This window comes from Dermacentor andersoni, chromosome 2, assembly GCF_023375885.2.
Source record: "Dermacentor andersoni chromosome 2, qqDerAnde1_hic_scaffold, whole genome shotgun sequence".
Classification (NCBI taxonomy): domain Eukaryota; kingdom Metazoa; phylum Arthropoda; class Arachnida; order Ixodida; family Ixodidae; genus Dermacentor; species Dermacentor andersoni.
Genome location: NC_092815.1, coordinates 240,821,403 through 240,836,467, shown reverse-complemented (window position 1 = coordinate 240,836,467; position 15,065 = coordinate 240,821,403). Strand labels below are relative to the sequence as shown.

The 15,065-nt window shown below is 47.4% G+C and overlaps 1 protein-coding gene across 2 annotated transcripts in view; it reads right to left on the bottom strand.

The window, feature by feature from the left end:
* Window positions 1-6,978: 6,978 nt before the first annotated feature.
* LOC126539730 (nicotinamide N-methyltransferase-like) overlaps window positions 6,979-15,065 on the bottom strand; it is a 90,356-nt gene continuing 82,269 nt past the window's right edge. For both annotated transcript variants that reach the window (XM_055075687.2, XM_055075686.2), the window contains 2 exons: window positions 10,842-11,033; window positions 6,979-7,254 (listed from right to left, as the gene is read on the bottom strand). In XM_055075687.2, the coding sequence (XP_054931662.1) occupies window positions 7,017-7,254; window positions 10,842-11,033 (430 nt within the window). In that variant the 3' untranslated portion in view covers window positions 6,979-7,016. The remainder of the gene's footprint in view (window positions 7,255-10,841; window positions 11,034-15,065) is intronic.

The following is a 15,065-nucleotide window of genomic DNA, read 5'->3' as shown; positions in this document are numbered from 1 at the left end:
TTTCAGCGCGTCATGGACACGGTGTTAGCCGGACTGAAGTGGCAGACGTGCCTTGTTTACCTGGATGACGTTGTTGTCTTCGCCGGAAATTTCGACGATCACCTTAGGCGGCTTGCGACAGTGTTAGAAGCCATCAAGTCATCAGGGCTCACTCTGAAGCCGGAAAAGTGCCGCTTCGCTTACGATGAGCTTTTGTTCCTAGGCCACGTGATCAGCAAATCAGGAGTACGCCCCGACCCACAGAAGACAGCTGCCATCGCAAAGTTCCCGCAGCCAACCGACAAGAAGGCAGTGCGCAGATTCCTTGGCATGTGTGCCTACTATAGGCGCTTTGTCAAGGACTTCTCACGCATCGCGGAGCCGCTAACGCATCTAACCAAATGTGATGTCGCGTTCAAGTGGGAAACGCCGCAGGCCAAGGCATTTCAAGAACTCAAACGACGCATGCAGTCGCCGCCGCTACTTGCACACTTCGACGAGGACGCCGATACCGAAATCCACACTGACGCCAGTAGCCTAGGCCTCGGTGCCGTCCTAGTCCAGAGGAAAGAAGGACTTGAAAGGGTGATATCGTATGCTAGCCGGTCGCTGTCAAAAGCGGAAAGCAACTATTCTACGACTGAAAAGGAATGCCTCGCCATCATTTGGGCTATAGCTAAATTCCGCCCTTACCTTTATGGCAGGCCATTCAAAGTCGTCAGTGACCATCACGCATTGTGTTGGCTAGCTAACTTAAAAGACCCTTCAGGACGGCTGGCGCGGTGGAGCCTCAGACTACAAGAATATGACGTCACGGTAATATACAAGTCCGGAAGAAAACACTCCGACGCCGACTGCTTATCGCGCGCCCCCATCGATCCCCCGCCGCAAGACGACGAGGACGACGACACCTTCCTTGGTATAATAAGCGCGGAAGACTTCACTAAACAGCAACGAGCAGACCCGGAGCTAAAATGCCTCGTCGAGTATTTGGAAGGGAACACCGACGTTGTCCCTAGGGCATTTAAGCGCGGGTTGTCGTCGTTCACGTTACAAAACAACCTGCTCGTGAGGAAGAACTTCTCACCAGTCCGCGCCAGCTACCTTCCTGTTGTACCGTCAGCGCTGCGTCCAGAAATACTGCACGCCCTACACGACGATCCAACCGCTGGGCACCTCGGATTCTCCCGGACGCTGTCGAGAATACAGGAAAGGTATTACTGGCCGCGTCTGACCGCCGAAGTCGCCCGTTACATCAAGACATGCCGAGACTGTCAACGACGCAAGACACCACCGACAAGGCGAGCAGGATTACTACAGCCGATCGAACCTCCTCGCCGACCATTCCAGCAGATTGGGATGGATTTGTTGGGGCCGTTTCCGATATCAACATCCGGGAATAAGTGGATCGTCGTGGCGACGGACTATCTCACCCGCTTTGCTGAAACTAAAGTTCTACCAAAAGGCAGCGCAGCCGAAGTGGCGAAATTTTTCGTCGAGAACATCCTGCTGCAACATGGTGCCCCAGAAGTCCTCATCACCGACAGAGGAACGGCTTTTACAGCAGAGCTCACCCAAGCCATTCTGCAGTACAGCCAGACAAGCCATAGGAGGACAACTGCCTACCATCCGCAGACGAATGGTCTCACGGAGCGCCTGAACAAGACCCTCGCCGACATCCTAGCAATGTACGTCGACGTCGAAGACAAGACGTGTGACGCGTTCCTGCCATACGTAACCTTTGCGTACAACACGGCGGTGCAAGAAACAACACAGATCACGCCGTTTAAGCTGGTTTACGGCAGGAACCCGACGACGACGCTTGACGCCATGCTGCCGCACGTAACTGACGAAGAGAATGTTGACGTCGCTAGCTATCTCCAGCGCGCCGAAGAAGCCCGACAGCTCGCCCGCCTGCGAATCAAGAGCCAGCAGAGGACCGACAGCCGACACTGCAACCTCCGACGACGCTTCGTAGAGTACCAACCCGGTGACCGTGTTTGGGTTTGGACCCCTATACGCCGACGAGGACTGAGTGAGAAGCTTTTGCGTCGCTATTTCGGACCGTACAAGATCATCCGACGTATTGGCGCACTGGACTATGAGGTCGTGCCAGACGGAATTTCGCATTCACAGCGGCGCCGCACACGATCTGAAGTGGTCCACGTGGTGCGTCTGAAACCCTTTTACGGACGCTGACGAACTTCCTTATTTTTGTTTTCTTTGCTACGGGTGTTTTTCTTTATTGCTTTCATTTGTATGCAGCATCGGGTCGATGCTTTTTTTAAGAGGGGGGTATTGACACGTGTACTTATATTTAACGGGCAACCACGTTTCGCCGCCTAACAAACGTTATCGCACAGCGCGGGACGCGTCTGCATGTATCCGAAGTTTCTGGAAAGTTATCGATGCTTCTATCCGCTGTCTGTTGTCGCTGAACCTTGTATTATCTGATTTCATCGCGGGACTCGAATGTTGTAGAACTTTGTGGAAGGCATGCGGGTCCCAACGATTAGTCTGGAACATTCGACGACTGTTGTATAAAAGCCGACGCGCTTGACCCGCTGGTCAGATTTTCGACGATCGCCGAGCGTGTTCGCCACTATCGTTGTGCTATAAGTGTAGCCTGTTTTGTGGGCACAGGTTCGCCCAATAAAAGTTAGTTTTGTCGTTCACAGTATTGCTACTGTGTTATTGAACGTCACCACCACGTGACAATATTCCACTACCATCTGTTCACAGTTACAAATACCTTGGTGCTTACATTTCTTCTAATCTTTGGTGGAATACGCATGTCGAATACGTAACCGGCAACGCGAATCGCATGCTTGGTTAACTGCGTCGAAACTTTTTTAATGACCATCGTCCCTGAAGTTAACACTTTACAAACCTTGGTACGTTCTAACTTAGAGCACGCGTGCGCCACATGGGATCCTACTCGGGCTATGCTCATTCAAACTCTTGAAGTCATTCAGAATCGCGCAGCACGTTTAAACTTATTGAATTATTTACGCCATTCCAGTGTCACATCCATGGCGAAAACCCTAAACTTGTATGACCTTTCGTTGCGTCGAAAGTTATGTCGCCTTAACCTTTTTCATAAAATCTATTATTGTAACAACGATTTGAAGGACGTTCTCTTTCATACACCTCATTATATATGTTCAAGGATCATCGCGTCAAGGTGGGTCTACCGTCTTGCACAAAATTTTGTACTGACTCTTTTATTCCTAGAACAAGCGTCGCATGGAACCACCATCCTTGCACAATCGCCAGCATAATTGATGACTACGAGTTCAATATCACTTTACAATATGCCTTGTATTATTTTTTTTGTTGGCTGCACGTCTTGGCATATTCCCCCATTCTTTTCTGTAGTGCCTTTGAACCCTGAAAGTATTTTTAATAAATGTGGAGAACAAATCAATGCGAGATGGAGAAACAAATAGGGAAACAGAAAGGGGAGGAGGCGTGCGTAAAGGGGAGTTATTCATATAACATGATTTTCGACATTTATACAAAACACAGGAAATGAACTCTGAAATATGTCAATATAGGCAGAATGCGTATTACATGTTATTTTGCAGTCGTGCCACAAGACAATCTTTAATGCAACAAGGACAGGCAGAGAATGCCGAATGTTGCCTGGTATATTGTTGCGGCAAGAAAAATTGCACATGATCAAGAAGCTTCAGGCAAATTATAATACGATGGGGCACCTTATACAGGAACTAAACGCCTGATTTATTACGTTTTGATTTTAGAGTTATGAGTTGAGGTATATTTGAAAAGATGGAACTATGGTCACCAGAACGGCAATATCGGTGCTTGAAGATAGATATAAATTTATTTTGAACACGTTCAATGAGGTCAGCATTAGATTTGCATGGTCCACCCCAAACCAGAGGCATACTCTAGTAGTGTAAGCCACAAAGTTGAATACAATTAACTTCAGAAAGGCAACAGGGGAGTGGAAGTCATGCGATATACAACAAACGATACCAAGAACGGGAAGGTATACCTTGTTTCAGATATTACAGCGAAGCGGCTAGCCTCTGATTCGTCAGGATTTTTCGCGGCATAGTGCTCAGAGATAACAAAAAACCTTCAGCGATTGAAGCGAAAAGTGCATACATTTTGCATCACGCATACAGCATACAGCACAGCAGCACATCATTCGTTTCAATAAAGAACAAGCACAAAATAAGCATCCAGACCACATAATTGGTGATAAGGCGCTTCCACTAACAATGCGAAGCGCGCAGCGCTCCCCGCGTACGTTTTCTGGCAAAAGCTGCCGCGCTGACGGCATCTAGCAGCGTGGGGAGTGACGTCACAAGATTTTCATATATAAAAGAACCAGCCTAGCAACCGATTTTATTGTTGTTGCAGCACCGCTATGGATAGCCGCTGGTCGCATTGCCGTGGAATCCCAGCAAACACAAAGAAGTCCGCATGTGCGCATTACCATGCGGTTGAACAGTGCGCCGCGGAGGAGGAATGGAGCAATAAAGCATGGCATACACGCGTCAGCAGTTTAAGTGGGCAGTTTTCAACAGCTTCGCTGAACATCCACTTTCGCAGGACGAGGATGGCAAGTCAAATTTTTTTTTGCGTGCCAAGTTTAGCGTTTTATCGAAGTATGCACCATTTCATCGACCCTGGGCAGTGGAGCATCCCGAAGGGTTCACGGCAATTGCACATGACATGTTTCTAGTTTATAACTTCATGCCATAGTTTTGGAAGCACTTAAGAGTTTATTATTTCTGCACCAGTTAGAGGGAAAAAATAGCATAAATCCGCGAGTCACTGCCCATGTCGTTTCCGGCCCACATGGGCAGTGACGTGTCGGAACGCGGGAACGTGGACCACAACGAGACGGCCAACTCGGCCGCGTGAGGACTAACCAACCGCGCAGCTGCAAGCACGGCCGACTCGGAGTGTTGGTGGCGGTGCAGTGCCAAGGACAAGATGACCACCTTCAACGAAATAGTGAAGTGGTACAGACTGAACAGACAGACTATGCTGCCACCTCACCCCGGGCTTACCCGGAAGGAGGCAGTGTTATATAGGCAGTTACAGACGGGGTCCCTGCTCACCCCGGTGATAGCTAAGCACGTGTGTCCGAGCGTGTACGCGAGTGACATGTGTAGACTGTGCGCGAAGAAGAGAGCCACCGCGGCTCACATCCTTTGGGACTGTAGCATAAATCCGCGAGAAGCCAGCGAGAAGACGACGATCCCGCCGCAGCTAGAGGCTGCAACGAGGAGCTATGACCAAGAGACACAACTCAAGGCCGTCCAGCAGGTCTCGGCAGCTCTAGAGAGGCAGTGACCGCGCGAAACCGAGGAGAAGGGGGGCAGCACCCCCAGGAAGGGGGCGACGGCCCTCTCGGACCCGCGGAAGTAGCGAGGAACCAAGACCTCGAGGAGCACAATGCACGAGACTGACGTAGTGGCCGCGTCGCGGTAAAAGCTTGTCCTCCCTGCGTGGAGGGAGCCTAACCGACTCTGCAGGCATTTTCACTAAAGTTGCTCTCTCTCTCTCTGCAGCTCTAACAAGAGCTTGATTATTGAAATTTTCATCGTTTGGATACATAACGTCAAGAACCGGCATTAAGACTGTTCGAATGCGTTGTCACCTAACACGATGATTTCAGCCAACTCTACTGCAGTTGGTCGACTCAACATGTTTGGCTGGCGCAACTGTAGAGATTAAAGTTGTTTTGCTGATATTTATAAGATAGTGTTTGTAATGGCAAGATACAAGATTCAAAGCAGACTGAAACCTAGTGGCATATATGCTGTAGCACATACCATTAGCCAATGTGGCACATAATTTTAGACTGCATTATAACCGTGATCGGTCCACGAAAACGGCGAGATAGGCTTGGCCGCCAGAAAGTGGCTGGACTCGCAGAATAATTCTTTGGATTAAAATATATTAACGCAACTCTTTTAAATCACATACATAACTACGGAAATTGCCTCATATCAAAGGCTGCCAATCAGGCCACACGATGGTATAATGATAAGCTCATCATGAGTTTTATTACTGTACAATTTAAGAAAAGAAAACGTTGCAGCTAGAAATATAAACATCCTGTATGTAACGCTTCAGACATGCTAAGTTAATCCATGTTTTCATTTTAGAGCGCAGCTCTTAGACGCCCCTTCCTGCGGCGAGCGGCGGCGGCAGCGTAATCGAGCGAACGAACACAGCGAAAGATCAAAGAGCGAACGCGGAGCGATAAATGAAAGACGCGAGCCGCGAACGGCGGAGAACAATGAGAGTGGTCCCTTCAGTGACGTGCGCGCGGGAAACTGGTGTCATGCGGACCTACCCGACCGCTCGATGCGTACTCGTATCTCTCGTTTCGTATCGTTTGCTCGCGCTTGTTTGCTTTTGCTTGGTTTGGTCTCGTTCGTGCTTGTTTGAATTGTCATAGTTTGCAATTGCTTTGTAATTGATTTCATGCGTGATACGAATTGTCTAGCACTTTTTGGAAGCCACGCGGCACCAGCGATTACACTGGAACCTCTGAAGAGTCATCTACAAAAGCCGACGCGCTTGACCCGCAGATCAGATATACGACAATTGCCGGCTCCGCTACATGCCTCTGTCAAATTCTTTGCCTTAATATATCACGAAATAAATAAAAAAACGTATAGAACGGCACTAAAATTTCGCATTAGGGAGTATCGTAATCTTCGTTGAATTTTTTCTTCTGCAAAAGCAAAAGCAGCAGCTCTGCCTCTAGTCCTTTCTATGACTGCTGGCCACAGCACAGCGGTTTCGATACCGCGTAGCACCGGATAAATATTGAAGGACTTTTTTTGTCGTTGGAGAGTGGCACATACCCAACGTACACACGCAATGACCCATGTTGGTCCGACGGTTGGTTTCGAACGCGGTTCCTTCAGCAGAAGCAGCCCATTTTCTGTCATGTACCATGGAGTACATCGCATGCCAGAGAAACTGCAAGCCGATCGCTGTGACTACGAGGATAGCGATTTATTGTGGTCCTGGGCGGGAGCTCAGGGCTTGCGGGCGAGCACCAGGAAGGACTTTGTGTAGTCGCTGACCGAGTGGAAGTACTCGCGGTCCACGATGGTCCACTCGAGGTCCATGAAGCCGGCGTCGCGCAGCACCTTCTCCACGTTCTCCTTGGTGAGGGTGACGCAGTTGAACTTGCCCGCCTTCATGTCCCAGTAGGTCATGCCCAGCACGCCGCTCATCATCACGTGGCCTTGGCGACGCAGCAGGCCGTGAACCCTGCACACCGCGGCGTGCCAACACCCGATGTTGTCCAGGGTGTGAAAAGGAGGGGGCTTGCTTACTTGTCACCCTATAGTTATCGTACTCTATGCCCTGGCTTGTGCTATTGCGCATAGATTTCGTACCTCTTAGTGTAGCATGCATTATCTAATATTGAAAATAATAACAGAAAAAATCGGTAGAAACCGTTTGAGGATGACGGTCGACGGTACTGCGAAAAGCTTTGAAGCAATGTTATGGCAGGATTGAAAACCGGGCTGGTTGTTCATCCTGGCCCTTGGCCCTTCCTGGTTCCTTGAAGCGTACCAGGAAGACTAAACAGCAAGAACCGACAGCTGACAAGGCGCTTGCTCGCAACTGAAAGATTTGTGAAACAGGCTTGACGTATATGGATAAATGTGATCGCGTTTGCGGTACATATAGCAAGGGAAACAAATCAAAACCATAACCTATAATTTATACAGGAAAACCGTGAGTGTAAAGTCGACGTGCATCTGTGCTAGAGATTCTGTGTTAGTATTCTTGTATACCTCTTTTTAATCTTCTCTATATAGTTTGTACCGCTGCCTATGCCCGTTGTGATCCTGTCGTATGTATCTTTCCTGCTTTTTTTTTTCAGCAATACTCTAAACGTCTCTTGCTTATCTTGACTGCTGACTGGTTGATACTTCCGTCTACTTTAAATCCAAGCGCTTCTGGAAGTTATACGTGACGGACTGGTCTCACTGAGTGGATTCCTTCGTATTCAATTAGCATGTGCGGAGTGGTCACCGCATTTTTTCTGCCGCATGCACATGCCTAATCTAATTGCGAATATTTGCTCCGCTATGTTTTTGTCCTTAGGCAACCAGCTGGAGCCTCAAATAGCAAGAAACTGCCCTTTGTGTTATCGTACATATTTTCCCTTCTAATTTCTTTCTTCTCATTCTTGTAAATCTCTATGGTCGTTGTTGTTTCCATTCTTTGCATCCAATTCAATATCTCTGTTTTTCTCACTTTCTTTCTGATAATTCCTGGTTGCCTATTTACCCTTTCGGTTACCCTGAACTTGGTTGCCAACTTTCTGGACCTAATCCTCCATTCTGCATCCACGCTTTTTAGGTACAGATACTTGTGCAGTTTAGCCGGCCATTTACTTTGATCCATGTTTCTGAATCTTTCTTCAAAATTAATTTCGCTTTGAGTTTCTCTGACTTCAAACGAGGCCCTGCTCATGTCACCCTGCACTGCCTCATTTCTGGTTTTGCCGTGGGCTCCCAAATATGTGTACGACGTGGGTTTGATACCACCCAGTACCGGATAAATTTTGAAGGATTTGTCTTTGTCATTGAAGAATGACACATACCCAGCGTACACACGCAGTGACTATAGTTGGTCCGGCGGTTGCTTTCCAACGCAGTTCCCGCAACAGAAGCCCGATGTTCTGTCATGTACCATGGACTACCTAGTGATCCAAGTTGCGATCAAAGAGGTTTGATACCGGCACGGACATAAGAACTAGCAAGTGCGTGAGGTATCCTTAATTGCGAATTTCATTAAAGCAGTTGTAGCGCTGTATGTCGTAGGTTTCTTGTCACCGTGTAGTTCTGTTACTGTTTTGTTACCGCGTAACAACTGCATACGCATTTCGCTATTAGAAACGTCATATATCTTAGCTTGCGAGTGGGATTAATCGTCTAGAAGCCGAGCAACAATGACCAAGCCTTCCAATCAGCATCAAGAGTGTTTACGGACTCTAGGTCTAAGTTCAAAAAATAAGTATCAAGGCGTACAAGTTCGGAAGCTGCTACGCTGTTTGACAGATAATGTTTGGGACGATGGATATTCTGTCGCGCAGTTTCCTTAAACAGTCGTTACGATGCGCCAGTGGGTTATACCTACCAGTAAATTTAAAAAAATTGTAGTATTGCCGAAAGGGCGGAGCAAGGCTTGACGCTAGGCTTGAACTTGTCCGACAGTGTCGTAACCATACGCGAGCGTGACACGTGGGCGCGACGCAGCAGGCAGGGCAACTGCTGCTGTGCAGTATAGGAGCAGCGCCCTGGCAACTACCAGGCGTCTCACAACGCTGGCGTTATGTGGAGCGTCGCCAGGGGCCGCTGCAGGAGTCGCGCATCGATGGCGCACGAGATGAGGCAGAAGGAAAAGCGCCGAAGTTAATAATAACCCCAGTGAAATATTAAACAACTTTACATTTACTAGCCGTTGAGCTCGGACCAGTATATGCACAGCACAGCTCAGCAGGAGCGTTAATGTGCTTGTAGCGTGCGTGCGCAAAGCCTTCGTGCCAGTAGTGAAAGGCAGAATTACGCTTGGCCGGCTCCACCTGCGAGCCGACTGAGCGGGGCGCTGATCTTGCATCCACTTCGCTGCGTCGTTCTTGCAGCGAAATAGAGTCAATAATAATTATTGGGTTTTACGTGGCAAAACCACGATGTGATTATGAGGCACGCCGTAATGGGGGACTCTGGAAGTTCGGACCACATGGGGTTCTTTAACCTAAATCGAAGTACCCGCGGGTGTTTTCGCATTTCGCCGCCATCGAAATGCGGCCGCCGTGGTCGGGATTCGATCCCGCGACCTCGTGCTCAGCAGCCCAACACCGTGGCCACTAAGAAACCGCGGCGGGTAGCCAAATAGAGTCCGCAAATCTGTAGACCATCTAGCCTTCCGCGCACGCACCATCACTGGCGGGACAGAATAGCGGTGGTGGGGCCGCGATGACGGTGTGAATGTGCCTGAAGCGTCCGAACAATTCGGGTCTCAAATCCGTAAGCACAAACCAAGCCCTTCTCTCGTTGATTCACTCACGTGTTCCTTCGTAACACGACTCAACTAGCGCTAACATGAACCTACTAATCGATGTTGAGAAACATACTGGACAGTGCCAGCTTGTTGGAACCACGACACGATAGCTTACGGTCACTTCGTTTTCTTTACAGCGGGATATCGTTTCATGCTATAATTAAGAATAGAGAGTCATAGATAGGTTGAATGAGATGAGGAATGCCTGCTTGACTTCACCGTAACTGTATAGCGCGCGAGTGACTTTGAACATCGATTAGCAGTGTGGAGGAAACGAGGTGAACAGACGGAAAAGTCGACAGTATAATTAAAACATGGTAGAAATATCAGAACACATCGTGGCAACGTGTCGCAACGTGTCTGAAAATACCTGTCAGGTACAGCTTTAGTAACTCTTGAATGTGGTGCGGAGGAAAACTCACGTGCTCGACGCAGACAAACACGCCGCTGTATGCGTGCGATATCAACGCAGGTGCGGCGAAGTTCAATAACGCGGGCCTCGCACAACATCGCTTTCATTTGCCGCTCTATTGAAACGAAAATGTTACAATGGCGCTTTGAACGCTCTTTACAGCCTGGCGCAAATGCAGCTGCGTGCATTGTACATTATGTAAACTTAGCGTACCGCTGTCTACTTAGACATAAACTGTATGCATCCTAGGCCAGGTACCAGCCATGCAGCTGGTGCCAGGCAGCGTTTATCAATAATTCACATCTTCTTATTTACTATGCCCGCATTCTGCAGCGTCCCTTCGAGAGTGAGAAAGAAGGAACTGTGCCTCTTGATGACCCTGGCGTAGGTGTCCAGGTCCTGGATGACGGCCTCGAGCAGCATGGAAGTGACGACCACGTCGTAGGCGCCTTCGCGGTCATGCTTCTCAGGCAGAAACTTGCCCTGCTCGCGGTTGAACAGGTCGCACGACACCACGTCCGACACGCGGCAACGGAGCTGCTCCTTCAGCTGAGCGGGCCTGCGAACACGCGCCCTCTCTGAAGTGTGGGGGCTTCTGCCACGGTTGCACACAGTTCGCCCTACCGGCCCGCAGTATCTTAGTGAGTGTTCAGGCCGAACGCCGGCATATCGCCACGATTCCCGCCATTTCCCATTACATGACGAGGCGATAGAGAGCTTTGGATTAGGGAAGCAAGCGGCTTTCGTACGCAAGAACTAGGGGCCACGGTAATACGCATGCGCAGACCCCTACATCTGAGTCTGCGCATGCAGTACCGTACAGTACCGTACGCATGCACAGCACCGTCACCCCTAGTTCTTGCGTACGCAAGCCGCTTGCGTCCCCTAATCTAAAGCTCTCCAATAAATAGGATTTCGCAAAAACAAGGACAAAGTAGAGGTGTATGGCCGTATTGGCAGGCGAGGTCCACGTCATCAGCACCAAAGCGTAGTCACCCCCTTGGACCGCAGGGGGCGCAACAGGTGTTGCTCGTATTTTTTAGTGAAGCTTTCTTTGCCTCATTCTTGGCAAATTGAAGTATGTATATGGGTAGGTTCCTGTCTCGCCTTGCTTTAAGACAAATAAAATAATCTGTAACCGATGTGGGGATCGAACCTCTGCCGTCGAACACAGAAACCGGGTGTTCTAACAAGTAGGTCATGATTATTTATTTGATTGCAATGCTAGAATTATGAATGATCCAAGCAATGGCACAATTTTATGACACATTTTTAAGATTGTGTCATACGTAACAAAGTTTCCATAACAGATTCGAGACCCTTCGTTTCCCTTCTTCTCATGCATATATGTATATATATATACATATACATATATGCATGTGTATACATATATATGACGTACGTGGAAACGCGTTCTTTATTGGCTAACGTTTCGGCTAGCGCGCCAATCGTAACGTTAGACAGTAAAGAACTTGTTTCCACGTACGTCGTTTTCATTTATTGTTTTTTTTGACGCTACACCAACGGACCCAGCCTGCTTTTATTGCCATATATATATATATATATATATATATATATATATATATATATATATATATATATATATATATATATATATATATATATATATATATATATATATATATATACTGTTCGCCGCCTTACACTCTGTTGAAGGGTGAAGGGAGACTTTAAGCCCTGTTTATTCCTGTGCACCAAAAAGGCAATATTTCTTAAAGGTCTTTTGCAGGAGGTCCCAAAAGAACACACCATCTCAGCATTCCAGGAACACGTGCTCAATCGTTTCTGGTACGTTTGCGGAACAAGAAACAGTGGCCACCTCATGGACACAAGAACTTATTTTCACGCAGCCATGCGCTTTAACTGGAAAGACGCCAGAATGTAATATAAAGAAGAAAGGTGTCACCCTAGACGCACAGGCATGCCTTGTACACGTATCAACACTTTACGGCACGCTCCCCCAGATAATTGAGTCGGGTACAACGAAATTGGAAGAACAACGTCGCATAAATCCATGCATAACTTTTTTTTCCGGGACACTGTGCTTAAATATTAAATCGAACATTGTGCCAACAGGAACCGACGCGATTCAGCAGCCTCCTGCAAGTAACACTGTTCTCGACCTTCCATTCTATTGGAAGAGACGACAAGCTCGGGCAAAGCAATGGCCAGACGTACCTGATAAAGTGTGCGGCGGGAAAGGATCCTGAACATCTCGAAGGCACCAAAAACGGTTAATAAACTGCCTCAGCAATATATGCGATAAAACGAAGCCGCCCATCGCGGACACACCGTAATAGGTTTGTCCGGCTTGTTCGTTCCTTTGTCCATCCCCATATAAACGCGACAGAGAAAGAGTGAAGTCTTTGCACATTCGTTCAGGAACAGTGGAGTACTTGCAGCACGTACCCCAAGTACAAATGCCATCGTCGTTTTCACTTACAGAAAATGAAATATCCATATGTACTATCGGCCAGAAAAGTAAACGGACCACGGCTTAGGTGGCCGGAGCGGCTGCGGGGCCACAGCGGGGCGCTACTATCTCGCTCGGCGCGCTGATGGCGAGAGTGCTCCGAGTGACGCCAGGCTTCGCCCTTACTCTCACGCGGTACCTCATCACGCTTGATAGATTTCTAGCAGGGGTAGCACACTCAAGTTCAACAAATGGCCACAGAGGGCGAAAAAATCGACCGCGCGGCGCTGCTAAAGAAACAGGCATAGTACACCAATTAAAAAAGTTCCCCGTTGAGCACATTATCTCCCGCTAGAGGCGCCGTAGTAAGCGCAATTTTAACCTACAAACTTTCTTCAACAGTAAACGAAGCGTTTTTATTGCATGATAAAGACTACAAAATTATAATTACTAATTTTACATTGTACTTTTCATTACCAACTTTGTTGTTTTTTGTCATTTCAAACGCAAAATAGCGTTCAGCATCATTGACCTCCCACGTGACCTCTGGCCTGGATTTAAAGTTTTTAAAGTTGTTCTTTATTCTATGGTTTTTACCGGTATGTTCGCGTGCGCGGCAGGTACGGATTCCTTGGTTCGTACATTGGTTGGTTATATTGTGCTAACACCAGTTTACTGCGCTTCGATGTCTCGCGTTATTTAATTTGGGGTGTAAGCCTGAAAGCTAGGTTTCAGTCGTGAGCCATGTGGAACACGTCTGCATCGAAATGGGAGCCGGGTCCTGCTGCAACTGGGGACAGCAATACCGGTGAGTCGTTTAACGTCACTGCTTCAATCGCTATGTAATTTATTCGTCTCGTTAACTTAACGAACTAGATGCTGCATTGCATAAGGGCAGTCAGGAGCCTCCGTTGCTGTTTCCGAAATAAACTTTCAGTTGCGAGGCCATCATTATACACACATCCACGAAAGAGAAACGATATCGGAACGCGCGTCACATTTTTCATCTCGTTGTAGCCGTAGCCATAAGTGACTGAGTTGCCTTATCAATATATTTTTTTTTTCGAGTCCGCCGGCAACTTCTTTCGTTCACAGAACTGAATAACCTTTTGATAAACTGAAGCTAAAGTACTGAATTTAATGTATTAAACTGTTGCACACATGATAATTCACCCATATTTCGTACCTGTTGGTTCCAAATGTTCTTGCTGTTCAGTTTGGCTTACCTCAGGACATCTATTTTTGCAGTAGTGAAGCAGTGCGTCACGTTCATGCACAAAAAGAATGCATCATTTCTAATAGCTTCATGTCTTTCATCTATTTGCTTGTGAAATCAGCAGTGTGATCTCTTCTAGTGTATAAACGAGCGCACAAATGTACTTATTTGTGATCTTAATAATATTTAAGCTGTTGACATGCATTGTAGTTACGCAGACATCAATTTTACGGAGAGTAACCATATTTATTTACCATGCTGCTTAAGCACCCTAGAACAAACAGTGTACATTTGCATGTGTTCTGTAGTCACAAACCATTGCAATGTATATGTCGCACCTTTACACATTTTATATTGCAAAATTGTGCTTATTCGATTTCTGATGCAGTCAAAATTTCTGTTCCAGACATGCAGTAATGAGGATGGCACCAGTATAAAGCAACACACTTCATGCCCTAAACAAAAGCTGCTGCCTGCTACAACAAGGTCATTGTGTGGACTTTGGCTGCTACTACAAGGTAAACAACATCTGGTTCAGAAATAAATATGCTTGATATATGCTGTATTGGCTTGCTAGTCTTGAGATACATGGCAGTTGTTTGTAGCAGATGATATGAACATTTGTTTATGTTTACAGTTCAGCATAATTAGTTCGAACATAAAAGAAAACACTACATGAGTTTGGATAATCTCTGCTGTATCTCATGTGCCATTGTTCTGCCCCAACAGAGTCTGTGCCAAGTACATCTTGATCATCACGGGAGCCCCCATCTACACCAACAGGAAGGGGCTGGAGCTGCATTCGCAAGACCACGAACAAAGAAGCCATTCCAGAATTATTTGGATGAGATATCAAGTCTACGGACGACTGTTTCAAGAGTGAAAAGAGCCTACGCCATCATTCCACCAGCACGGATATTGGCTGAGTCATCCAGGTACCT